We start from the raw sequence: 26716 nt of genomic DNA, 5'->3' as shown, positions 1-26716 counted from the left end.
GCCATGTATGCGCCTGTCCACAGGTGAAAGTTTTAAGCCCCGGCCGAAGGCCTGCTACTTAAAAAACCTTAAATTTGATTTGGAAATTGCTCTTAAAAAAGGATTTGGATTGCGTAGCCATGTATACCATGTATAAATTTATGGTATGTACGAAGTTTGATGTGTTCCGTTTTACATTTGTTTATCTATTTGACGTTTGAAAATTTAACAGATGTTCAATTGAAAGTGTTTTTTTTTCAATATGATGTATAACGGTTATTTCAATTCTGCATTATTGGAATATGGCAAAAAGTGCCGTTATTTATCGTAATGCGTTTAAATAAGTGTGAATAATAAGTACGTTTAAATAAAGTGAATTTGTTACTTCTTCAAAAAGGTAAAAAAAATTGAATTGGTAAAACTTTTTGATAACATTTCGATGGATGTTGTAGGCATCCGCAGGAGTGAAGACTGATACCTCCGGCTGGAATATGTCCGAAGGGACATACTTTGCAGTTGAGGCCGTACGATAATTGCGATGGATGGCTATGGAGGTAAGTTGTTTGTAGAGAAATTCAATTGATTAAATTTAAATAATTGTTTTTTTTAGATGCGAGAAACGTTTTCGGGCCCGCCGGAATGTCAAGTGCAATTTCAAGCGTTCCTTTCGAAAAGGAACGTTCTTGGAAAATTCGCACTTGTCCATATACCACATCCTCGTATTTTCCTTCATGTGGGTTGAGCGAGGTGGTCCGTTATCGGATATTATGAAGGAAACGGGGATGTGTAAACAAACTGCAGTGGACTGGAACAACTTCTGCCGTGAAGTTGTTGTTTTCAGTAGTTTCCAGACGTGCCTGCAGATTGGCGGCCCTGGAGTAATCGTCGAAATAGATGAGTCGAAGATTGGCCGTCGCAAGTATAACCGTGGACACACTGTGGAAGGGCAGTGGGAGTTTGGTGGTGTAGAAAGGGGCAGTAACAACTGTTTTATTGTTCCTGGGGAGGAAAGAGGCCGGGATACCCTTATCCCAATAATTAAAAAGTATATTCGGCCTGGATCAATAATAGTGTCCGATTGATGGATGGTGAGTGTTTGAAGATAATTGAAAAGTTATTATTAATATAATTTTTATTTTTTAGGCTTATGATAATTTGTCGGAGGAGGGCTATACGCATTTCCGGGTGAATCATAGTCTTAATTTTGTTGACCCCGAATCGGGGCAACATACTAATACCATTGAGGGGTTATGACGCCATCTCAAGAGATCACTTTCTGATTATAACCGTCAAAAAATATTTTTCAACGGTTATATTCAGAAAATTATCTTCTTGAGATGGTGCCAAGCAAATCAGAAAAATCATTTTCTTGAATTCCTTCGATTCGCTGGTCAGCTGTATGATCCAACAAAGTCAACAGATGACAGCGAATCGGAGGAATTAATGACTGAATCCCCAATAGAGTTGGAGGTAAGCTGTCCCGAGGATTATAGTGAAGAAGATGAAGAAGCTCCTCAGCCCAAAAGGCGTAGAAATTTTTAAATACTTTCAATTGGTTTTTAATTTTGTTTTTTTGTTTTATATGAATTGTTTTTATTTGGTTCCTTTTGTAATTTTAACTATATACAGTTGGCTAAAATGCTTATTAAACCTTAAAAGTTGAATATATTGTTGTTGTTACCCTAAAAAAATAAAAAATTATATTTTTTGGGAAGCATTCGTTGTAAGCTTTAAAATGATACCCATATTGCCTTTGTGGCATTAATAAAACGGCCGTTTTAATAAAGATATGCTCCGAACTTTCAAGGCCCATATCTCGGAAAGTATGCATTTCCCCCACATCAAATATATATCACTGTAATCAGCTCAACGAGGACTACTTATGGTAAAAATTTCAAATCGATCCGAGTGGAGCCCCTAAACTAGACTTGTTTCGATTTCCCCACTCCCTGTAATCCAGAATAATTTTTTTCCCCCAATACGGATATTTTCGCTTTCGAACTTCATTCAGAATAAGACGATAGCGAGAATGCGAAAAATTCACCCTGAAATGTTGTTGAGAATAAGTCGAAGGGGAAGAGCGAGTAAATTCACGCGGAATTGACGTCCAGAATAGGGCTGTGGGATCTTTTATGGGTACCAAAAATGTAATTATAAATATAGGTCCACTTTTCCCGGTAGCCCACTATGAGCCGGAGATCCCATTTTTTGGCCATAATTAGGACAGTTGGTTTATGAATGCAAGAAAAACGTAAAAATTGAATAGCTTGGGTCGAAAACTGCGATACATTTTTTAAAAGTTGAATTAATCAAATTATTTTTTATTTTATTTTTTTTTATCACCGCCAAAAGAACTATCTGCAGTAAACGTATCAAATATTTCGTAGTGGTATTATCAAAGATATTTAGTAAAATGTGAGGGTATTTTTGGAAATTTGGAGCCCCATACCTCGGGAAGTACAGATTATTTTAAAATTTGTTTATTATCAAATTTCAAGGTTTTACTTATCATCCCATACCGATCTTAATCCATTTATAATTTTAAAAATACTTCTGTACACTTTCCATGTTGTCCGTCATAGGCAAAGGCTAAAATGGGTTAATTTGCATTTTAGGGACTAAGCCACAGAAATAAACAACACAGATGGGCCCCGGAATGTCGCTTACGCCAATATAATATTGGGGGAAGTCATACTTCCGTTGGTTGAAACCCAATTAAAAGCCAAGTGTTTGCTATGACATTTGTATGACACTTTAGTACATAATTTTTAATGCAAATGCAATAATAATTGCAATTTTTGTGAGATTTAATAACGAGCCGTAGGGTTCTTCCAAACGCTATATCCCAGAAATTATGGACGTTTCAGACAAATCGGTACATTTTCCAAATTATCGGCATTTAACGATTAACAACTATCAGATTCCAGAAGAAAAATGTTTTATTTCAATTCTTGACTGGAATTTTAAATGTTAATGTTTGTTGTTCCATGTCATGAGACAACGTAAACAAAACCATTCCGGCTGTTGATCCATTTGACACTATTATTTTTTACGTATGTATATAAAATTCCTCCGTTCATCATTCTTCATTGAGTCGCATTACAAAAACACAATTATTTTTTCATATCTAAATGTCTATATTCAGATCCAAATTTAAAATTAGAAAAATTATTTGCAATAAACTGAAACGTTTATTCGTTTTCTTGAGAGCGAACACGACCGTTGGGATTTGTCAAACGGATGGACAATTGCTTGGCACGTTCAACAATTTCCTTGCGCTTCTTGGAGGAGACACCGTGAGCGATTTCGCCGCAGTATACACGGTTTTGCATCATCAAAACTTCGAGTTCCTTAACGTTGTGGACGAGGAACTTCTTGAAACCGGTTGGGAGCATATGGCGGGTACGTTTGTTGGAACCGTAACCAATGTTGGGCATCAAGTATTGACCCTTGAAGCGACGACGTACTCTGTTGTCAATACCTTTTGGTTTGCGCCATTTGTGCTAAAACAGAAAAGTAGAAAACAAACGGGTCAGTTTTACAAAAATTCTCTTGACAATTTTTCTCTTGATTGTTTACTTACCGACAATTTGGCATAACGATCCGATTGATGGCGGATGAAGTGCTTGGTGCGCTTCTTAACAATCTTGGGCCTGTATGCTGGACGAATGGTCATGTTTGAGCTGAAATTATACACAATATGTTAACATTTAGTGTCGACATAAAAATAATTGGTCTGGCCATTGATTGGTGCACAAAGTTTCGAATGTCAACAATAAAACATTTATTCCATTACGCCATGTTCCACAATCTATTTTCACAAAATCATCGAACCGCAGTTCAATTCAATTATTTTTTTCACATATTTTGTGCACCAGATATGGCTTCATTGATTGATGTAAATAATTTTTCACGATTTCATAAATAAATACACACCACTTTTTCTAAAAGAGCACGTCAAAAAGAAAGAAAACTGAAGTTAGCCGCAGTCCAGCTGCCGAATTTTTTTTGACAGCTGTCAAATTTCAGTGCTGACAATATTATGGATGTCAGTTGCCGGTTTGTGTATTTGCTAAAATTGTCCGTTAAACATCGAACGCCATATTGTAGAGTGTGAATCCAAAGTTCGATTTCCTTGTTAAAAATTTGTATTTGTTTATTAAGTAAATTACTTTGCCATTGTTTCCTTTGTATTTAATATAATTTCGTATACGAGAATAATTTCTATCTATATATATATATATTTTTTTTCTGTTCCTGATCTGAAGCTATATACTAATATTAACTATTTTTTTTCGATATTATAAAGTTACAATTATGGTGCAGTCATTCAAGATAGGCCATAGCAACTTATAAATAGCAACTAATAATTGTACCCATGGTATAATTATACAAGGTAGACTCATGCAGTCATATGTTTCCATTTTTTTTTTCATAAATTTGCTTTTGACAATAATCAGCTTACAAAATTTAAATGAAAAAAATTTCCTTCGAAATGCACGCATATCATGTGTTCAGTGGCAAAAAATTCTTAATAATTTATATTTATAAATATTTTGAAGTTCTCTGCCTCTAAAACTTATAAATATAAGATGTAACAACCAAGGTTAAATTTTGAGAGCAACGTTCAGTTTTGGAAAATATATTTTGTTTAATTTATTAAAAATATTATTTTATTTGAAATTGATATATCGCACATTTGCTGCATGAGAGGCATAACTCAAAAAAACGTGATTTTCGAGTTAATGATGCACGATTGTTCGAACTAATAGACCTCATGTTGTGGAAAAAATTCATATGAATATCTCTTACACACTCTAATTGAAAAGCTGTAGAATTCCCTCTGTCCCATATAAAGTGTGAGTAAATTGAAAACATAAAACGCATTTTCTGCATAATCGTGTTTTTGAGTCTGCCTGTCTTGCAGCAAATGAACGATATGAGTTCCAAATAAAAAGGGTTGAAATTGATAATTGCAAACCCTTTTTAATTATGCCCATGGCATAACTATACAAGGTAGTCTCATGCAGCAATCCAATTTTTTCATAAATTGGCTTTTGACAACATTCAGCTTTCAAAATTTAAACGAAAATATCTTCCTTCGAAATGTACGCAAATATTGTGTCCTTAGTTAAATCTTAAAAACAATAAAATAAAAAATAAAAAGTATTTTTTTTCAATTTGTTGAAAATAAGCCAACCGTCATGCATAAAATTTTATGAAATTTATTACTCATTTTATTTGAAATTGATATATGAATTCCATAATAAGAAGGGTTGACATTATCAATTTCTCAAATGAAACTATCTTGTATAGTTATGCCATGAATTAGGCCATGGTTTGAAATGATTATCAGAATGCAAAAAAAATGTTTAACGAAAGAAAACGATCATTGGATTTTTCTGCGCCCTTATAACAAAACAATTAAAAGTTTACAATGGCACTGCGAATATAGCGAAAAAATATTCACTCATCTACATTTTGTCGACAACTGAAAAAGCTAGGAAAGGTTATTTACGATGCTATTGAACAATATTGCCATATAAAAAATTGGTTAAGAGTCGGAAAAATGTTAAACTTCCTCCAAATATAGGTAACGTTGTAATAATCAAAAAAAAAAATATATATATATATATATATATATTTGACAGATTTATTTCTGACAGAACAATTCCCAATTTCAGCTCTAATCATGGTACAAGGTACAATAACAAGAGGTAAGCTGTAGCCTAGTGTAACGTCTTACTATGTCATATTTTGTTTTGAGTTTTGATTTTGTCAAAACAGGGCACAAAGTATTTAGGTATTGTTTTTATTGAGTCTTCTTCTTTTCGATTACTTCTATATGTATGTACTTAACAACGTTACCTAAAATTCAACGAAGCGTACAAAAATATTCAACTTCACACTATGGCAAAATGTTTTGTACGGCCGTATTACCTAAATACGTCGAATCCATTTCTCTTAGCGAACTAAACCAAATCGCGAAATCAAATTATAAAATTATAAAATGTGTTCAAATATTTCATATTCTTATTGGAAAAAATTATATTTCTTTATGTTTTGTTTCTTTTTTCAACAAAAGAAAAAATGTACGTTCTGTCCATGGTAAAATTATTACAAGGTAGGGCACAGCTACCAACTGATTACAATTTTTTTCAAGGTGTCTTATTCAATCAAATCAAAATACATATTTTGTGTATGTGTGTGTATTGTTTTGAATACAATGTCAAATAAATTCAAATTAAATTGAAATATATTCAAATTTAATTGAAATGAAAATTATGTTTTTAACATGTTCGTCTGGAAGTAATTACTTTGTTATGGATGAAACAAACATTTGATGGTATTCCCTACTGGATTTTGGGAAGAAATCATAACCTTTCATTCATTTTTCGCGTTTTTATTTTTGTGTTGAAAAAATGTGAAATAAACACAAACATTTGTTGCGTATATTTATTTTATTTTTGGCAGAAGAGGCCACACGTGCATTTTTATTTGTTATTCACCTCAAGCTGCCCTACCTTGTATTATTGTACCATGGTTCTGTCATAGTTGATTTTTTTTAACTTTGAAAATTCGTACGTCGACGTATTTCGGTAACATTCATATAAATACATGTGTTCTATTTTGTGGTTAAAAACGTCGAACGAGCTAGTTGATTTTTAGGTAAGGCTGTAATAAATAACAAACGTAAGTTAAAAAATATAAGCGTTTTTTTTTTCTAAAACACAATGAACGATGAAAAGCTACATGCTAAAATGATATGAATAGTGTAAAATAATAAAATAATTTATATGCATGGTGCGCAAAATTCGTTCGCGAATGATTAATCATTTTATCATGGGATCATTTTACGAATGAATTTATCGCAATAAATTCTTTACCAAACGAATGTTCGCACGCACATAACAAATAAGTGAGAAAAACACGACAACGATCATTCTTTTCGTTTGGTGGTTGAAATTCTTTCTGACATTCTCACAAGTGAATACAAACATTCGCGAATTCTCGCAAATGTTCAAAACAGCAACAAGAATAAAAACAAACGTTCGTGAACTCAATAGTTGTTGGATTTGTGTTTTGTTATTTCACACATGCTCAACACTTTCTGCTATACACACATTCATTCGCTGTGTGTGTTTACTTTTTTATGATATTTTTGATTGTTTTTTCAAAAGAAATGCTCGCGGAAGAACAAATCGGCGACGCGAAATTTTATCGTTCGTCAATTTTTCGTACAATGAGAACATTCGCGAGAGATTTCAAATGCTTGTTCATTCATTGTAACTTTATCATTCGCGAAAAATTGAAAACATTTAGAATTATGATCCAATAAACAGGTCGTGCCTTGTGTAGACGCATGAAGCAAGTTCAAAAGAGAACGATAAAAATTGCCGGAAGTAAACTCGCCTAATCTAAATCAGGACTTATTGAACTATGATAGCAAGTTATAAATTAAAATTTGTTCATATTGTGGCTTGTTATGTCAAAGTCGTATACAAAATGTGTAAATCAAGGCCTATATAAGGTCGGGCATCAAGCACAGCTAAGTATAAAGCATGGCACAATGAATAGGTAGTCCATTTAGCACAGCTGATGTCTTGATTAACTGTCAAAGTGGATAATTTCTACTTAAATCCATGGTGCAATAATAAGGTGATGTATCAAAAGAAAAACCATTGTTTTTGACTCGATTATCTGTCAAATTTTTGCATATAATGTTTCACATGGTTGGCAACACTGCACATCGAATTCAAGTAGAAATTACACACTTTGACAGTTAATCAAGACATCAGCTGCGCTAAATGGACCACCTATTCATTGTGCCATGCTTAAATCGATGTGCAGTGTTGCCAACCATTTCAAATTATATATGGAAAAATTTGACAGATAATCGAGACAAAAACAAAGGTTTTTGTTTTGCTACATCACCTTATTATTGCATCATTGCGAATTCTCGCAAATGTTCAAAACAGCAACAAGAATAAAAACAAACGTTCGTGAACTCAATAGTTGTTGGATTTGTGTTTTGTTATTTCACACATGCTCAACACTTTCTGCTATACACACATTCATTCGCTGTGTGTGTGTTTACTTTTTTATGATATTTTTGTTTGTTTTTTCAAAAGAAATGCTCGCGAAAGAACAAATCGGCGACGCGAAATTTTATCGTTCGTCAATTTTTCGTACAATGAGAACATTCGCGAGAGATTTCAAATGCTTGTTCATTCATTGTAACTTTATCATTCGCGAAAAATTGAAAACATTCGAATTATGATCCAAAAAACAGGTCGTGCCTTGTGTAGACGCATGAAGCAAGTTCAAAAGAGAACGATAAAAATTGCCGGAAGTAAACTCGCCTAATCTAAATCAGGACTTATTGAACTATGATAGCAAGTTATAAATTAAAATTTGTTCATATTGTGGCTTGTTATGTCAAAGTCGTATACAAAATGTGTAAATCAAGGCCTATATAAGGTCGGGCATCAAGCACAGCTAAGTATAAAGCATGGCACAATGAATAGGTAGTCCATTTAGCGCAGCTGATGTCTTGATTAACTGTCAAAGTGGGTAATTTCTACTTAAATCCATGGTGCAATAATAAGGTGATGTATCAAAAGAAAAACCATTGTTTTTGACTCGATTATCTGTCAAATTTTTGCATATAATGTTTCACATGGTTGGCAACACTGCACATCGAATTCAAGTAGAAATTACACACTTTGACAGTTAATCAAGACATCAGCTGCGCTAAATGGACCACCTATTCATTGTGCCATGCTTAAATCGATGTGCAGTGTTGCCAACCATTTCAAATTATATATGGAAAAATTTGACAGATAATCGAGACAAAAACAAAGGTTTTTGTTTTGCTACATCACCTTATTATTGCATCATTGTATAGAGCATTATAAAGTCTGCTTTTCCACAGGCTAATTTTTATTTGGCAAATACTGAGTTTGTAGACGAGAGGGGTGCGAGGAAGAAAAACAAAAATTTGCCTGTTCAGAATTTGCCGTACACGCAAATTCTGCTTTGCTCTGTTCGTTGAAAACAATTTTGTTGACATTTCCTTTTGAACCTATTCGCTTTACTGACACACAGCCGGCTTTTGTTTACAAACCTGTTGCTTTAATTTGTGCAAGTGAAATTTAATTTTTGCAATTTATATAATAAAATATATAAAAAATAAATAAAATATTTAAAAAAATCTTTAAAATGCAAACACTTTTGACTTTTATTTTCTTTCTTTTGTATTTTGATTCGCAAATTTGGCGAAGAAAAATTTGATAGTGGAAAATCAAGCGAAAATTTCAAAAAAAAAAAAAAAATGCCAAATAAAAATCTGCCTGTGGAAAAGCAGACAAAGTTTATTGTCAAACCATATTTTGAAACTTTTACATAAATAGAAAATTATTTTAGACGTCAAAACGAAAATATTTATATTTTGTCAATATTCAATTCAATTTTAATTTATATCGTTTTTGTGAAGCACATTTGGACAATTTCAAGATTTTAAAGAACATTTTCAAGTAATTACCTTAGAAAATTATAGTTTTGCTTCTGAAAAAAAAATCGACGTTAAACTTAAGTTTTCTCCGTGAATTTGCTTACTGGCCGACCTTGGTGCATGGTATAATAATAGAAGGTAACAGCAAGTGTTGTTGTACAACAAACGATACAACAACCACATGGTAATTTGTTGTTGTAACAGGTTGGCTGTTGACGAAAGTTCTTTCCTGAAAAATGTTGATAGAAGAAAACGGAAGAAGGAAAAGGAAAATATATTAATTAATTAATTAGAAATTCGGATTTGAAGAGGGTAGCCGGAGAAATTGTGCCACCCCTATTGGCTTTAGCCATAAGTCTATGGGCAATAGACTCGTAGGCTCGGGCGGACAATTGAATAAATGGTGTGTGTCGTGAGGGCTTTGCTGGTAGGAGGGACACCTGTTGCCATTTATGGCATCGGAGACCGCCAGTTGATGCACGGATTTCATCGCGTTCGCTATCGACAATCTGTTGACGTCCGATGGAATGACGTCTTGGATGTCATCACGATAGCGCCTGAAGTCCTGGCGGATGTGTCGCGGAGGTGGATCTGCCATCACAGTGTGATGTTTAGGATGACACGGCAGATAACACGCCAGCAGGAACTGTCTAGTCAACAACACATTATGTTGCTTGACTGACAGCATCCTGGTCTCCTCATGGAGGTGATCGACGCTCGTCATCTGGACACACCCGGTTGCAAATCGGAGTGCATTATTTTGGGAAGTTTGCAATGATCTCCATTGTGTGTCGCTAAGGAAAGAAGTCCAGACTGGGGCAGCATAATTCAGGATGGAACGACCTATAGCTTTATAAGTCGTTACCAGCGTTTCTTTATCCTTGTCCCAGGAGGTGCCAGCCAAAGCTTTCAGAACTTTATTCCTAGCTTTCACCTTCTGGTCGATGTAATTGGAATGCGAGGAGAAATGAAGAAGGCTATCGAAGACCACCCCAAGAATTTTCGAATTATGGACGGTGGGGATGCGCCTACCTTCAACGGAAATGTCAAGTTCTAGATTGACTTCTCGCGTCCAGGAAGTGAAAAGTGACACAGTAGACTTTGCAGTGGATAATTTTAGATTGCGCTCCCGGAAGAAGTTGGTGATGGTGACTAGATAGTTGGAAATTCTTGCACTTACGTCGTCAACGTTAACGCCGGACGAAATAATCGTACAGTCATCGGCGTACGACACCACTGAAACATTTGGTGGAGGAATGGGGAGTTTCGCAAGATACATGTTGAACAAAATGGGGGAAAGGACACCGCCTTGCAGAACTCATTTTGATCTTGCGATATTTGGATTTTTGGCCACGGAACTCAACGAAGGCCTGCCGCCCATTAAGGTAGTTGGCAAGCCAACGTTTGATATCACATGGAAGGGTGGAATTTGTGATATCAGAAATCAGCTCGGAATGATCGACCGTATCAAACGCCTTGGACAGATCTAGAGCTGCCATAATGGTCCGTTCGGGTGGTCGTCGCTGATTGAGGCCATTCGCAATCTTGGAAGTAATTTCTTGCAAAGCCGGTGTTGTGCTATATGATTCCCTGAAACCGTGTTGGTGGGGAGCAAGAACGAAATGCTGTTTCAGGGACGGAAGCAATAGAGACTCTTGGCTTGGTCCTGTTCTGCGAAGATGGATGCTCAATGAATTGGCGGCAGAACTGCATTGCACATTTCATGGCATCGGAATGTTGAATGTTATCGAAGGAAATAGCAGGGAGATTTTTATTTCTTTTGGAACCAGATAGACTCTTAATTGTGGACCATAGCTGCTTGGAATTTATGTTGCAGTGGTTAAGGTGTTCTAACCATTTAGAGCGCCTGTGCTCAAGGACTAGAGCATCTATTTCAGCGCTAAGCTGCGGAATTCTGTCGTCAGCGGGGCTTTCGGCACGGTGTTGGTCGCGTTGCTGTGCCAATCTGGATGCCCTGGATGGACAATTTGGTCTCATTAGAGGAATTCTGCCCGCAGGAATAAAGCGTTCTCGGAAAATCTTCTCACCCTTTCTGGCACATACGGGTGGCGGCATAGGACTTAAGGAGTCCTCAATGAATTTTGTGAAGCCGTGCCAGTTGGCTTTATTATAATTCATGAAAGTACGCTGATCGGGCTCCACGAAATCGCTGGGTTTCTCTACCGTGACCAGGATGGGAATATGGACTGAATTTAAAGCGACCTTGGTTTGCCAGGAAGTATATGGAAGGAGCGATGGACTGACGATGGAAATGTCCGGAGAGCTCGAACACCTGGCAGTGACTCTGGTAGAGGATTCCTCATTGATGGAAGCGAAATCGGACTCGTCTATCTGGTTTGCAATAAGAACACCGCGAGGATCATTTGGAAGTTGAGAATACCATATCTCATGATGAGCGTTGAAATCGCCAAGAACAAGTTGCTTGGATGATAACTAGCACCTATGCTGTTGACGGGCCTAATATATACATTGACAATTTCAATTTCAGCATCGTCGGAATGAACTAAAATGCTCAAAACCTCCAGGAAAGGATCAGACTGGGAAGGAGACGGAGGGGTAGTCAGATATATATCTGACATCTCGCTGGATGATGAATGCGAGTCCCCCGCCATGGTCTCTATCTCTGTCTCGCCGAATGATATTGTAATTCCCGGAGGAGGATAAGCAACAACTACTGGTCAGCTTCGTCTCTTGCAAGGCAGCAATGAGGATCTTGTTTTCATGCATGAAGTTTGTGATCTCAATTACCTTATTCCTAAGACCATTACAATTAAATTGCCTGATTAGGAATGAGGTATTTGGATCACTCCCCTGCATGGACAGCTGCTGTAGAGGCAGGCGGGTGGAGTTATTCGGCGAACGGCTGTTGTCTGGATGGGAAGTTTTGAGCATTCGTTGTTGGAATAGGATGACTAGAAGGCGTTCCCATGACAATCGGATCTACGCTCCGGAACGATCCGAGTTTGACTCGGCCAGGGATTGTCAACTCAGCGACAGCTGTACATAACGAAAGTTTTTTCCACATGTCGGCAGCTTTGCTCGCCATTCTTTTAATCCGTGCCGGCGTTGAAGAAAACCCAGGCCCTGATGTCTGGTTTTGTTCAGTGTGTCATCAACGCATCGCTGCAAATTCCACCTCTGTGCGATGCAATGTTTGCAACAATTGGTGTCACCTGAGGAGGTGCTCAGGTCTCACCTCAAACCGCGACTGGTCACGCAGCTTCATTGCCAGCTGTTGCCTGCAGCCTTCGACATCTAGCACCTTAACCTGCCCTAGTGGTACTGTTCGGTTTGCGGGGAAATCATACGGAGAAATATGACATCTGTAAGGTGCAATGGTTGCAGAAACTGGTAATTTGTTGTTGTAGGTTATACTTGTGACAACGCCATTTGACAGAAAAATGTAAACCAGCAAACAAATTATATTTATTTTGAAAATGAAATATTTTCGAATCTTCAAAATAAATGTTGAAAAACATGAATGAAAATCTATAAAATTTATATTTCTATCGCTTCCACGTCTTTCCTCTAATTGAGCCATTGCCACTTACATGTGTAACACATATGAAAATGCTGGGAATTGCGAGTTATTCCATGAAGAAAGATTTGCTTCCTCAAACTTTCCCAGCAGGCAGATTGAGTAAATTAAATATGGGAGCACATTTAATAAAGAACAATTTCAAATTGTATGCGTTCCCAATTTTCCTGTTGGGTGATTTTTAAAAACATAATTTGTCAAATTCATATTTACACTATATTACGTTGGAATTTCTGTTACCTTTCATAATTAGCTGTCTGTTTACTAGATATTTGGTAACAATTGTTACTAAATGTTACTAAATGTTGTCTGTTTACCCAAAAATCCAGTAAAAGAGAGCAAGTTTGACAGTTCAACAACAACAAACTTACTGGAGTTTACTGAAAGAATTTTATTCAGTAAGATTTTGCAAACTTAGCCATTTTGAGATCAGCTGTTTTATGACCAAACACAAAAATTGTTCAATTTTTTTTTTAATTTGCAAAGTTCAATTTGAAGTTTAGTTGTATAAAAATCACGGAAAATGGAAGAAAATTCGTAAGTAATGCAAAGTTTCATTTAATTAGAAACTAATTACTTATATATTTTTAGGCAAGTTCCAGATAGAGGGCAATGTATTGATGCAGGAAGCTTAAATGTTCCCGGGGAACATACCAAATCAGTTTTTCTTTTATTGTTCATTTTATTTTTAATATTAAATGCAATACAAATAATTGTGTTTGTCCTTTGTTTGTTTTTTATTTTGGCGCAAATCAAATGTTTTCTTGAATCAGCTGTTTATTTGCTAAATCTTACTAAATGTTGTCTGTTTACTTTTCTCAGTATTATCGCAAAAGAGAGTGAAAGAGGCTTACTCTCTGAACTAGAACTTAATGAATCAGTTTTTCTTTTATTGTTCATTTTATTTTTAATATTAAATGCAATACAAATAATTGTGTTTGTCCTTTGTTTGTTTTTTATTTTGGCGCAAATCAAATGTTTTCTTGAATCAGCTGTTTATTTGCTAAATCTTACTAAATGTTGTCTGTTTACTTTTCTCAGTATTATCGCAAAAGAGAGTGAAAGAGGCTTACTCTCTGAACTAGAACTTAATGAAATGGAAAAGTAACCAGACACACCTATTGTACCATGGGCTTTGTGTAAAGTGGGCCACACACCTCAAACATGTGCGTTCGATCGGTGTGAAGCTCCTAGCCCACACACGTCAAACGGATCCATCAAACTTCATTTCATATTTATTTTTGATGCGTGAAGATGGACCGCGATAGTGATGACGGAAAAAAGACGAAATATTTTTATTTAATATAAATGTATTAAAATACTTTTATTTTATTCCGGGAAAAACATTTTTATTTTCCACACAATAGAATATGTGTAAAAACATCAAAATATCTTCCAAATACATATGTATTGCATTTGTCCGCTGATCCGCACTCCACGAAATTTCTCAACAAATGAGAAAATATCCACACACCAGGCCACAGACGTCAAACATGTGCGCGTCGCACAACGAAAAATTAAAAATTTTTAATTTCCTTCGATCGGTGTGAACAACACCGTACCACACACGTCAAACATTGCTTCGACTCACACCGATCGAACGCACATGTTTGACGTTTGTGGGCCACTTAAATGTGTATGTAATGTTATGAAAAATAAAAATATATATTCTAATATTCATTGGCTTAAAGATGAATTTTACAACATCGGTAAGAAGAAATTTATGAATTGTAGATGAATCAATATCTAAATCATATTCCCAACTCGATTTTGAAACGAGAACCTGCCATTCCATTAAATGAAATGAACAGAACGACTTGAATATGCACATGTTAATTTTTATTCTGGTTTTAACCAGACTTATTTTATTTTGCACTTTTCTATTTTCAGAAAACAAATCATGTTATTAGATTACGATTTTAAAATAACATCATTAACTGTATTTAAATGGTGATCTACGACAACTTTTTCATCGTATTTCTTTTCAAAAACGACACAAGAATTATTTACATTTTCGGCGGATACTAGTAAATTAATAGCTTCCTCTGTTTCCTCTTTGGGGTCTTTTAGTGATGGAGATTGTTTTATTTCGACAGTACTTGTGGGACTTTGACGATCGTTGTGATTTTTGAGATGCATTTTCAGAGTGTAACGCTCAGTGAAAGATTTTGGACAGAGGGTACATTGATGTCGCGGCCGATTTTCTTGGTGGATTATTATATGATGGTTGTATGTCTTACGAGATTTGAAAGACTGATTACATATACTACAAATTACTGGATTATCTTCTGCTTCGTGGCGCAGTCGGTGATTGTACAGCATGTTGTCCAAGGAAAATCGCTCCCCACACTTTTCACATTGGAACTTTTTCTTATCCCAATGAACACGCATATGTCGTAATGTGTTTACGGGACGTGAGAACTTTTTGGGACAATATCGACATTCATTCTCGGTCTTGCCTTCGTGAATGTTCATATGAAGTTCTAAGTATTCCTCATCTTTCCTCGTCACACCACATATTTTGCAAGTGAATTGTTTTCCACTGTGAATCTCATTTATGTGACTTTGCAACAAATATTTTGAAGTAAAAATAGCTCCACACATAGGACAGTCCTGTTGATTACGTTTCCGCTCTCCCCCAGTACTAGTCACCTCAACTATATGAAAGTTCGTTTGCCCACTGCTGTTACAAAATCCACCAGTTGAATCGTCCACAACTTCTTCGATAACATCGTCATCCACTTCGATCAGTTCTTCTTTTGTGTCAAGATTTGGGTTAAATGCATCCTCTAAGGTTTGATCAGCTCCTTCAAACTCCAGTTCAATTTGTATAGGTTCCTCATTTGCAAGTTGTTCTTGGACACCCTTCTCCGCCAGAGCGTAGTGCAACTGGCTAGTCAGGCGCCGTTGGGAGTTCAACAGATTCAACATTAGGTCATCATAACTAGCAAGTTCTCTGAAACAATCACCACAAATGTATGTCCCACTTTGGAAAATCAATTTGTATTTTAAGCAATTCGCCAAATGCTGGAGGACGACATGTAGGGGCTTCTGTGAATATGGTACAATTGCGGATAAAACGTCATAGAAGTCATCATTGGATTTGGAAGTGTTATCTGTGCAAAGGAAACAAACAACGGATTCCATAGAAATGTGTTCTGAAGTAATTGCTTCCAATTGAATTTGTTGCTGCTATTCCAATTAAATAATAAATAAAATCGAGAATCTCGAAATATTTTCACTTCACTGTGGAAATAAACAATAGTAGAACGAACTATTTCATGGGAACTATTCCGAGAAATGAACAATCAAAACTAGTCCCAGCCATTTAGTTCATCTAGTTATCTAACTCCCCACACACATACAGTAAAAAATCTAAACTAATAGAAAATAGCAAAGGAATTGAATTTAAGGTTGAATTTAACTATTTCACTGAATACGACCCGATTTTTTTGATTTTTTCCAGCGTACATTATTGAAACTGGAAGTTTTGAGTTTTAGGGTGAAGTTAATATTACTTTCCACCAACAAATTTTTATGTGGTTGCTGTTTCCGACGGTTGTACAACAGCACTTGATTGTAATCTCAGATATTATGGCATATAGTTTATACAATGGTACAATTATACAAGGTAGTGTATCTTTTGTCAACATAGAGAAAATTCCCAACTCATTGTTAAAAATAAGTCCTGACATTCCATTCTTTTTTCGCTTTATTAGTAAAATGTTAAAAATATGTCAAATGAACAGAACGGCTTGTTGGATTAGTTTTTATTTATACTGACATTATAGCCCACAGCGTATAGGTATATTTTTTTCTTTGTTTACAAAAGATATCATATTTGTACCATGCATTGTACAATGGCTGCATCTGTTGAACCTTTTAACCATACAAAACATTAACAAATGGAATTATTGGTGGTGGTGCTATTTATGCTCGCTAGTTGGGTACGGGCCCAATCATTTTTACTAGACTAGCATTAAGCCCAATTGAAATCAGTTATTAACATGGCATAACTATAAAAGTTAGTCTCATGCACTCATATGTTTCCAATTTTTCCATAAATTTCCAAGGTAGATATACAAGGTAGCCGCATCGGCGAATTTCTACAACAAACATCGGTTGTTGTATTTTGATATGTCAAAAATATTTTGCCAAAACAAACAGATTGACAAGATTTTTTTACACAAATTCTCGTAGAAAATGTTAATAAAAGTATTGTCAAAAAAGCTCTTCGAAATTCGGAGATTTTCATTTATAATTTTGTTTTTTTTTTAATTTTTTGGTTCAACATTACAACAACATTTTTGACATTTATTTGTCCAACAGCTGGGCCGATGCGGCTACCTTATTAAATATACCTTGATAAATTTCCTTTGTCAACATTCTGCTTTCAAAGTTTAAGCGAAAATATCTTCCTTCGAAATATACGCAAATCTTGTGCTCAGTGGCAAATATTTTTGAATGATTTAATTTATTAATATTTTTCAGTTCCCTGCCTATATAACCTATAAATATAAATTGCAACATTCGCCATGCGTAACATTTAATGGAATTTATTTTTCATTTTATTTGAAATTGATATATGAATTACACATTAGGAAGGGTTGCCATTATCCATTTCTCAAATGAGACTACCTTGTATAGTTATGCCATTGGTCATTAAATACTCCCGTACGATCACAATTGTTGCTTACGTCTTCATACGAATAATTCAAAAAGCATTTTGACAACACGGGTGACCATAAAAGTGAACCCATGGTGCAATAATAAGGTGATGTATCAAACAAATACATATTTTTTTATTCGATCATCTGTCAAATTTTATCTAGTAATATTTCTCATGGTTTATCATTGCATGACGAATTTAAATGGAAACTATGCACTTGGACAGTAATCGGATAGTCAGCTGCGCTTCGCTAAATATATTACACAGTGAACCCTTCTTATGCCACAGTCAGAGTTATCGTTGTGCGACAAAAGTCGCAACATGCAACCTTTTTAATCCCTGTGTCTTCAACTTTTTAAGCTTTTTGCGACACAAGGGAATTTGGCATATTTTCGGAACAGTTTTATTGAAAAATTTACTTTATTGTACGACTTTTTTAGGGCTATTGTGTCATATATTTCCTAAAACCGGCACAATTTTGCGTCATTTACCACACAAAAATAAATGACGATGAAAACACCATACTATGCTATACAATTTGTTGTTGTGCCATAAAGTACTATAAGTTGTAACTTTTCTCATTAAATGAGTCGCTCGGTGCATATAGATTAAGTACACTTTTGAATAATATTAAATTTAAGTATCAAAGTTCTTCGTATAGTCATAATTTGTATGCTTATTATAATTTTTCCGAATAATAAAGATTATCGTAATTTTGCATTCAACATATATAGTTGAATTCATCTTATTAAAGCAATTTTAAAAACACCATATATGTCATCGGATTTCTCTACTTTTCATTTTATGGATGTAACCGATATTTGCACTGAGCGACTGAAATTATTTTGTCTCTTTCAGATGATTTTCATTCAAGAGAAAATCGAAAATAGGCATAAACAAAATTATAAATAACAAATTCTAATATAAATTTGATTTAAAAACTTTTTTCTTCTTTTTGTAAACAAGTGTGTTTGTGTATATCGTTAGCTGAAATGCAATAAACTACATGTGTTGACAAAGTTTTACACGTCTGCGGTCAAAAAATGAGCTTCTATTAACAAAAAACAAAAAGATGTAACTACAAGTGGGTTTATAATAATAATATAATTGAATAACAATTTTGTTTTATTTAGGTATACATCTGTCAGTGTATTAAAAGTGAACTTAGAAAAATCTTCATTTGACATGTTTTCATTCAAAACTGTTTTTTGCTTCTCCTACACAATTATGCTTTTGTTAGTTACGCCTTTTTGCATTTTAGCTAACGATATGTAAACAAATACCAGCTGACAGTCATTTGAAATGATCTCAAAGCCAGTGTAAATAATCTTCATTTATTTTCAGGATTTCTTATATCCACATCATATATAGGGCGTATGTAAATGAGCTATAATTTTTTAACAATTCGCAGCGGTAACACTGGCCACATTTTACCAATCGTTCCGGGCAATCCTATCACAGAATCGTTCAATTGAACTTGTTCGCTTCAGAACAAAACAACTCTCTATCGCGTGAAATGAAGTGTTTGTAAACAGAAAACTCACAGTATTTATCAAAAATTTGAGCTGTTCTACTTTATTCTGAGATTACTGGGTAAAATAATTCACTAGGAGTATGAGTCGGCCAATGTGTCATATATGCCATGAAAGCAACTATAGGCTTTTATACAATGAAGAAGTATACAAAGCCAAAGCTCCTAAATCGAAGAAGTCTATTCTGGATGTAATAAAACACATTTCAAGGGTTATAAAAGTAACTTTCAACGTCCCCGCCAGGGCACGGGTCTGCATTTCCTGTTATAAAGAGCTTGTTCGCTACGATTGCTATGTTGTGGAATTGCTACAAGTGCAGAAGGTTATAACGGCCAAAATTTATAACAGAGCCAAAAATTCTAAAACATCTCTCACTTCATCATCCAGAGCTGAATATTATGAGAATCAGCAATCAAATGAGTTTTTGGAAAACGAACACACTGTGAAAGAAGACGAGTGCAGTGATTTCGAAACAGAAGAACCCAAGGAGGACAATGCTTTTGATAGCGACAATATAATTGAGGAATCTGAATTTGTTGAGGATGAGTTTGAAGATCCAGAAGAAGGTGATTTAGTTTCAAGTGGGACTTTTGCATGTCCTGTATGCAATATGAAATTTATGACTCAGAAAGATGTCGACTCACATTTAGACAGCGAACATAAAACCAGAGTCACCTGTAGCGAATGCGGAGTGCAGGTGCGTAACGAGGAATATTTGGTGTTACATATGAATATACACAATGGAAAGACAGAAACCGAGTGTAGTTTCTGCGACAAGAAATATGCCCGCCGTGCGAATGTAATTCGTCATATGGAAATACATTTCGACAAGAAGAAACATCAATGCGAACGCTGTGGAATGTTCTTTTCGCAATCCACAGTATTCTTTAATCATCGCCTGCAACACGAAGCCGAAGACAATCCTCTCATTTGTCCCATATGTAGTCAGAGCTTTAAAACGAAACGTACCTATAAACGACATATGATTACCCATCAGGATGATAGACCGCGATATGGCTGTGAAATCTGCGGCAAAGTATTTGTTGACAAATACACTCTAAAGATGCACATGCAGACTCATCACCAAGGCGATGAGAACGAAACCCCAAAGAAAAAACAAAAGCCAAACGAAGAACAAGAGCAGGTTTTGTTCACTTGTGTTATATGTCAGGATATATTTTTGATGCGAGATTTATTTAACGAACACATGCAAACTATGCACGACGTAGTAATGGACACATAGATACTATTTTAATTGTATTGTATTATGTTTAAGTAAATAAAACATTGTTTATACTATTAAATATTTCCCTTTACTGTTCGGAAATTTTCTAGAGCTATCGGGAAAGACATTCTTTTGAAAATGAAATTACAGAAACCATAAGGGCAGATGCTAAATGTCATAGAATATGCATCTATTATGAAGTAGTGTCGAAAGAGTTTTATGACCAAAGTTAGGCATATTTTATTGATTCCTTGTTTTGCATATGACATTTTTAATAGATTTTTTAGGTTTAAAACAAATTGCGTAGTTTTAATAAACTTCTAAATAGAGAGCGGATAAACAATCCAAAAATGCAATTATACAAACCGTAGTAATTTTTTATTCGACTTCAAACAATATTTCTAAATAGAAAATTCTTGTATTTAATATCATATACGAAAAATATCAATATCCTTCATCGGAAATTTCAATTGTATAATCCGAGTAGGTTTTCAACAAAATCTTTCTGGACTCTGAATGATCTGCTTTTCCATAACCCTAAATGTAAAAAGAAATTTGTTTATCACACTACAGATATCAATAATATTCCTTTTACCTGTGAATAACCGTAAACTTTAATTAGTTTGGCAGATGGATTGTGCTCAATTCTACCACCGCCTAAACATTCGGTATCCAGACCTAGGCCTTGACATGAGGTGCTGGCACGTTCATATATATCAGCTAAAAATTGTTAAAATAAGATTGCCTTTTTGTATACATATACTTATACACAAGTATGTAAATGTTACTTACAATGCCACTCGCAATCAGCATATCCCCTAACAATTAGTTTGCTGGGTTCCGCTCCATCGGCTTGTTGTTTGCCGTATACCTTGATCAGGACGTATTTGAAAATACCTTCTTCGATGTCAACATCTTTAACAGCTTCCAATTTAGGATCGCTCATTTTGAAAGTTCTGTAATCTATAAAAGCGTTTCTAATACGAAAAAATTGTCTTCTAATTCTTCTTAACTTACTTTGTCCTGTAGAATATATATGCCGACGAGACACAACGCACCGAACAGCAGTTCTCAACATATCTTAATGACACAATCAACAGCTGATTGTTGAACATAAAAGTAAACGACAGTATCAAGGTCTATATATTAGGTCACCCAGTAAGGCCAGCTGATATCTAATTTTTTTTGTCAAAATATTTAATTTCGAATAAAAAAGTATCGAAATTATGTAAAAAATTCTATTTTAAGGCCCGTACCTAAATACAGTGCGTTGCGTACTAAAATATCCAACTTCTCACCTTTATAGGGTTTGTTGAACGTCAGCATTACACAAACAAGCAAGGACTTTATTAACTTGTGTGTCAATTGAAAACGGCGAAAATGGATGAAAACATTTTCTTAATTAATCAAAAAATATTTAAATTTATAAAAAACTAATTTTTTGAATGAATTATATTTTCAAAAACAAAAAAAATCGTAATATGCATTGTCAATGTTGAAAATTTCCAACTTTATATTTTTATACGCAATGCGTTTTTGGGTAACATTCATTGAAATACATGTATCAAGGCCTATATAAGGTCGGCAAGTAAGTGAATTCATAGAGAAAACTTATGTTTAATGTCATTTTTTTGCCGAGGCGAAAATTATTGTTCCGCCCAAGGTATAATTAATAAGGCAGCCGCATCGGCCCAGCTGTTGGACAAATAAATGTCAAAAATGTTGTTGTAATGTTGAACCAAAAAATTAAAAAAACAAAATTATAAATGAAAATCTCCGAATTTCGAAGAGCTTTTTTGGCAATACTTTTATTAACATTTTCTACAAGAATTTGTGTAAAAAGATCTTGTCAATCTTTTTGTTTTGGCAAAATATTTTTGACATATCAAAATACAACAACCGATGTTTGTTGTAGAAATTCGCCGATGCGGCTACCTTGTATATCTACCTTGGTTCCGCCTTTAAATAAAAAACACAACAAACTCTATAATTTTCTAAGATAATTACTTGAAAATGTTCTTTAAAACCTTGAAATTGTCGGAATGTGCATCACAAAGACGATTTAAATTAAAATTGAATTGAACATTGACAAAATATAAATATTTATTATTTATTTATTTATAAATATTAAAAAATCTTTAAAATGCAAACACTTTTGACTTTTATTTTCTTTCTTTTTTATTTTGATTCGCAAATTTGGCAAAGAAAAATTTGCTAATGGAAAAGCAAGCGAAAATTTCAAAAGAGAAAACAAAATATTTGCCAAATATAAATCTGCCTGTGGAAAAGCAGACTAAGCGAATTCATAGAGAAACCCACGGTATATTTAATAAGGTAGCCGCATCGGCCCAGCTGTTGGTGCAAATAAATGTCAAAAATGTTGTTGTAATGTTGAACCAAAAATTAAAAAAACAAAATTATAAATAAAAATCTCCGAATTTCGAATTGCTTGTTTGGTAATACTTTTATTAACATTTTCTACAAAAATTTGTGTAAAAAAATCTTGTCAATCTGTTTGTTTTGGCAAAATATTTTTGACGTATAAAAATACAACAACCGATGTTTGTTGTAGAAATTCGCCGATGCGGCTACCTTGTATATGTACCTTGGAGAAAACTTAAGATTAACGTTAATTTTTCTGCCGAGGCAAAACTTATTTTTTCGCCTTTAAATAAAAAAGCAACACAATTTATAGTTTTGGCCAAAAAATTCTCGGATCCATATATAACGAAACAACTATTTACGTCTCTTGTTAGACCTATTTTAGAATATGGTTCTGTTGCATGGGATTCCCAATATGCAAAAAACAATTTTTACTTTTTGCACTGAGAGCTATACATTGGGATAGTAGATTTGTGTTGCCATCTTATACTAGCAGGTTAAAATTAAATCGTTTGCCTACATTGAAAAGTAGACGTATTATGTTGAATACTATGTTGGTACTAAAAATATTAAATGGTAATATACCTTCGGATTTCCTAATTTCTTCCATTAGAATAAATGTTCCTTTCCGATCTAGTAAACACTATCATCTGTTATATGTAGACTTCCACCGCACGAATTACTCTATGGGAATTACTAAAATGTGTATAGACTTTAACTCGGTATACTCTAATGTAGATTTTTACTTGAGCGCAAGGTACATGTATTAAGGGCTAAGCAGAATGTTCGCGTTGAGCGTTTTTTGTTATCGCGTTAACGCACGCAAAAAGTTAAAATATATTTAACTCCGAAGCGCAGCGCACATCAACTTCGAGCGTTTGTGTTATCGTTTCCTTGTGGTTGTTGTATTTTCGATAACATATAACGCGACGGATGGGTCAACGTCAACGTTGAATGTCAAAAAAAAATTGTTGTAAAAAATTAATTAATTTTTGTAAATAAAATTAATGTTTCGTGATTTTTTTTCCAATTTTACTTTAAAAGAACCAAAATACGTAAAAATGGACAGGAATTTTATATGAGGGCTACATCAAAACTGAAAATATTTTCTTGAAAGATGTTTTAACACTCCAAGAGCCCGTAATGTTGGTTGAATTTTTTTACAAGAAATGATTCAACCAATCAGAGCAATATGTTTGTATACCCTACACATCTATATTAAAAGTATGTGTTGCCTCAAGAGTTTGTAGCTGCACGACTCATTTCTTGTTGTTTGGGCTGTATTTTGAACGATTATTATGAAAACAGCCATATTTATTCGTAGGCCAGATACCCGGCTCCGTAATTTCCTGGGTTTGGGTCATTATTGTGGCCTCTAAATATAAACCGGTCACTACCATAACGAGTAGAAGTCGACTTAGACCAGAACCGAATATACATACAAATTTCCAGAATTCATCAAGGGAAATTGTTGAAAGAATCCGGCACATACTGAATCGTTCATTCAAAATTGTGCTAATGTTGTGTTTTCAGAACATAATTTTTTCAATCACTATTTGATTCGGGTAGTGATAATCATATTACAAATTATAACGGACAGATGATAAACGATATACAAAAATTTGAGTCTAGGAGTCGTGCAGCTACAAACTCTTGAGGCAACACATACTTTTTACATAGTTGTGTAGGGTATAAAAACATTTTGTTCTGATTGGTTGAATCAAATTTGCCTAAATTTTGAAAAATCATGGCGAATTGAATTTTGTTTGCCTTGTTTAAAAATTTTGACATATTATGTTCCCAAAAAAGTTGCTTTGTGTAGTAATTCGCCGATGCGACTACCTAATATATGTGCCTTGCTTGAGCGTAGAATAAATAAAATCTAATGGCATGTTCTGATGGGCATTCGAACAACGTAGTTCACTCTCAGAATTACGTACATGAATTAACCCGTTCATACAACACTATTCTTAATTAATGTCATCAGAGTTTCTTATTTAAAACTTTTTGTTTCTTGTTTTACATCAAAATTCTAACATATTTCCATGAATCACATATGAATCTAAATAGAAAAATTAATTCTCTTTCTCCTGACTATTGTATGAAACCATATCTATTTACTTTTAATTCATGTTTTTAATTTTTTCTGAAAATATTGTTGTTTTCATATATTTCTATATTTTCTAAATTCAAATGTCACATATAAAAATTTGGAGAATTTTTTGTTTGAGTTTCCCCAAAATTGTTTCTTGTTTTGTACGCTAATTGGAATCAAAGGGAAAGAAATTCGTAGGTACATCCTGCTGCATAAAAAAATGTACATCCTGCTGCATATATAAAAACTATATAATTTTTTTACTTTTCATTCATCATTTTCAATTTTACTAAAAAAGTTTGAAAATTTTAGAAATATTTTCAAGCTGTCAAAATTAATTTATTTTCCATAAATGCTCTCAGTGATTCGAATTGAACAATGTACAAAAGTCGGTGTTCGCTCAGAAAATTTTGTATGGGGAACTAAGCAATTACTTCATAATTAAGGGTCGAACAACGAATGAGAGAGCGAACAACGCTCATCTGTAATTGAATTGAATGTTGACAAAATATTAAAAATTTCCCTTTCAGTGTCAAAAAATTTTTTTGTCGGAATTTAAAATCTTGTCAAAATGCTTTGAATGCACAAAGTTTAAAAAAAAAAAACATTTGACAGTTATTTTAACCCTATGCGACCATTGTTTTTCTGTCTTTCAGCAAAAACAAAGACATCAATTGTAACGGTACATAGGATAACCGAAAATTTGCAAAGGAAGTGAGTAATTTTAAATGTCGAATATATTCGACAAAAACACTGAAAGGGTTAAAAATTTCGTTTGACGTCTAACCTAATTTTGTCTGTCCTGATTTCACCCAACCTGTCAAAATGCTTTCAATTTTGACTTAATCGTTTGGAAACGTAAACAAAAACATTTGACAGTTTGGGATATTTTCTACCAAAATGGCCGACAATATGCGCTTCTTATGGTCCATTGTCAAATTTTTTGTTTACGTTTTCACACGATCAAACAACAAACAAAAAACGGGGTATTTTCAAGCAAAATTGTCGATAATATCCGCTTCTTACACGACACGAGCCCGAAGAGAAAAGCATCCTTAATTTTCTTTTATGCCATGTACAGACGAGCGTTGTTCGCTCTCTCATTCGTTGTTCGACCCTAAATTATGAAGTAATTACTTAGTTCCCCATACAAAATTGTCTGAGCGAACACCGACTTTTGTACGTTGTTCAATTCGAATCACTCTCTGAATCACAAAGAATTTTGTCCCATCTCTAACAATTGAGAGAATTTATCGAAAAAAAATAATTTTGACAACATGAAAAAAAAATTTAAAATTTTCAAACTTTTTCAGTAAAATTGAAAATGATGAATGAAAAGTAACCACAATTCTAGTTTTTATATATGCAGAAGGATGTAAATTTTGTTGTCTACATAATGCAATGTGCATTTCTTTCCCCTTGGTTCTAATTAGCGTACAAGACGAGAAACAAAAGTGGGGAAACCCAAACAAAAATTCTCCCATTTTTTAAATGTGACATTTGAGTTGAGAAAATATAAAAATGTATTGAAAACAACAATATTTTCAGAAAAAATGGAAAACATGAATTAAAAGTAAAGAGATAGGGGTTGATATTATAGTCAGGAGAAAGAGAATTATTTTTTCTATTTAGATCCATATGTGATTCACGCAAATATGTTACAATTTTGGTGTGAAACAAGAAACAAACGGTTTGAAATAAAAAAAAAATCTGATGACATGAATTAAGAATAGAATTGTATGAAGAATGAAGAATTGTATG

General features: G+C 34.2%; 4 protein-coding genes across 4 annotated transcripts; 1 reads left to right on the top strand and 3 right to left on the bottom strand.

Moving 5' to 3' along the window:
* Nucleotides 1–3092: 3092 nt before the first annotated feature.
* On the bottom strand, nucleotides 3093–4018 carry LOC133332713 (large ribosomal subunit protein eL32). Its single transcript, XM_061541092.1, has 3 exons — nucleotides 3916–4018; nucleotides 3563–3662; nucleotides 3093–3482 (listed from the first exon to the last, which is right to left on the bottom strand). Exons 2-3 carry the CDS (start codon nucleotides 3653–3655, stop codon nucleotides 3171–3173), a joined length of 405 nt encoding a protein of 134 aa, XP_061397076.1. The 5' UTR covers nucleotides 3656–3662; nucleotides 3916–4018; the 3' UTR covers nucleotides 3093–3170.
* Nucleotides 4019–14963: 10945 nt separating this feature from the next.
* Nucleotides 14964–16199, bottom strand: LOC133332661 (serendipity locus protein delta-like). Its single transcript, XM_061541043.1, has one exon. The coding sequence runs from the start codon at nucleotides 16197–16199 to the stop codon at nucleotides 14964–14966; it is 1236 nt and encodes a 411-aa protein (XP_061397027.1).
* A 3136-nt stretch (nucleotides 16200–19335) lies between these two features.
* On the top strand, nucleotides 19336–20504 carry LOC133332744 (serendipity locus protein beta). The gene has a single exon (XM_061541123.1). The coding sequence runs from the start codon at nucleotides 19336–19338 to the stop codon at nucleotides 20494–20496; it is 1161 nt and encodes a 386-aa protein (XP_061397107.1). The 3' UTR covers nucleotides 20497–20504.
* Nucleotides 20505–20920: 416 nt separating this feature from the next.
* LOC133332735 (sex-regulated protein janus-A-like) lies at nucleotides 20921–21427 on the bottom strand. The gene is made up of 3 exons (XM_061541114.1): nucleotides 21271–21427; nucleotides 21074–21198; nucleotides 20921–21015 (listed from the first exon to the last, which is right to left on the bottom strand). Exons 1-3 carry the CDS (start codon nucleotides 21422–21424, stop codon nucleotides 20923–20925), a joined length of 372 nt encoding a protein of 123 aa, XP_061397098.1. The 5' UTR covers nucleotides 21425–21427; the 3' UTR covers nucleotides 20921–20922.
* Nucleotides 21428–26716: the final 5289 nt, after the last annotated feature.

The sequence above is a fragment of the Musca vetustissima genome, unplaced genomic scaffold, assembly GCF_032173495.1.
Source record: "Musca vetustissima isolate MV318-11 ecotype Yass unplaced genomic scaffold, APGP_CSIRO_Mvet_v1 utg16112, whole genome shotgun sequence".
NCBI classification, from domain to species: domain Eukaryota; kingdom Metazoa; phylum Arthropoda; class Insecta; order Diptera; family Muscidae; genus Musca; species Musca vetustissima.
Note: the sequence above shows the minus strand (reverse complement) of the source record. Positions and strands in the feature narration are given on the sequence as shown.

What these genes read in the sequence shown, in the direction of transcription:
- LOC133332735 (XM_061541114.1), bottom strand. Translation starts at nt 21,424, where the DNA reads ATGAGCGATCCTAAATTGGAAGCTGTTAAAGATGTTGACATCGAAGAA. An exon ending in TGCTGATTGCGAGTGGCATT is followed by an intron (nt 21,199 to 21,270) that starts GTAAGTAACATT and finishes AACAATTTTTAG; the next exon opens with CTGATATATATGAACGTGCC. An exon ending in AAGTTTACGGTTATTCACAG is followed by an intron (nt 21,016 to 21,073) that starts GTAAAAGGAATA and finishes TTTTACATTTAG; the next exon opens with GGTTATGGAAAAGCAGATCA.
- LOC133332744 (XM_061541123.1), top strand. Translation starts at nt 19,336, where the DNA reads ATGAGTCGGCCAATGTGTCATATATGCCATGAAAGCAACTATAGGCTT.
- LOC133332713 (XM_061541092.1), bottom strand. Translation starts at nt 3,655, where the DNA reads ATGACCATTCGTCCAGCATACAGGCCCAAGATTGTTAAGAAGCGCACC. An exon ending in ATCGTTATGCCAAATTGTCG is followed by an intron (nt 3,483 to 3,562) that starts GTAAGTAAACAA and finishes TTTCTGTTTTAG; the next exon opens with CACAAATGGCGCAAACCAAA.
- LOC133332661 (XM_061541043.1), bottom strand. Translation starts at nt 16,199, where the DNA reads ATGGAATCCGTTGTTTGTTTCCTTTGCACAGATAACACTTCCAAATCC.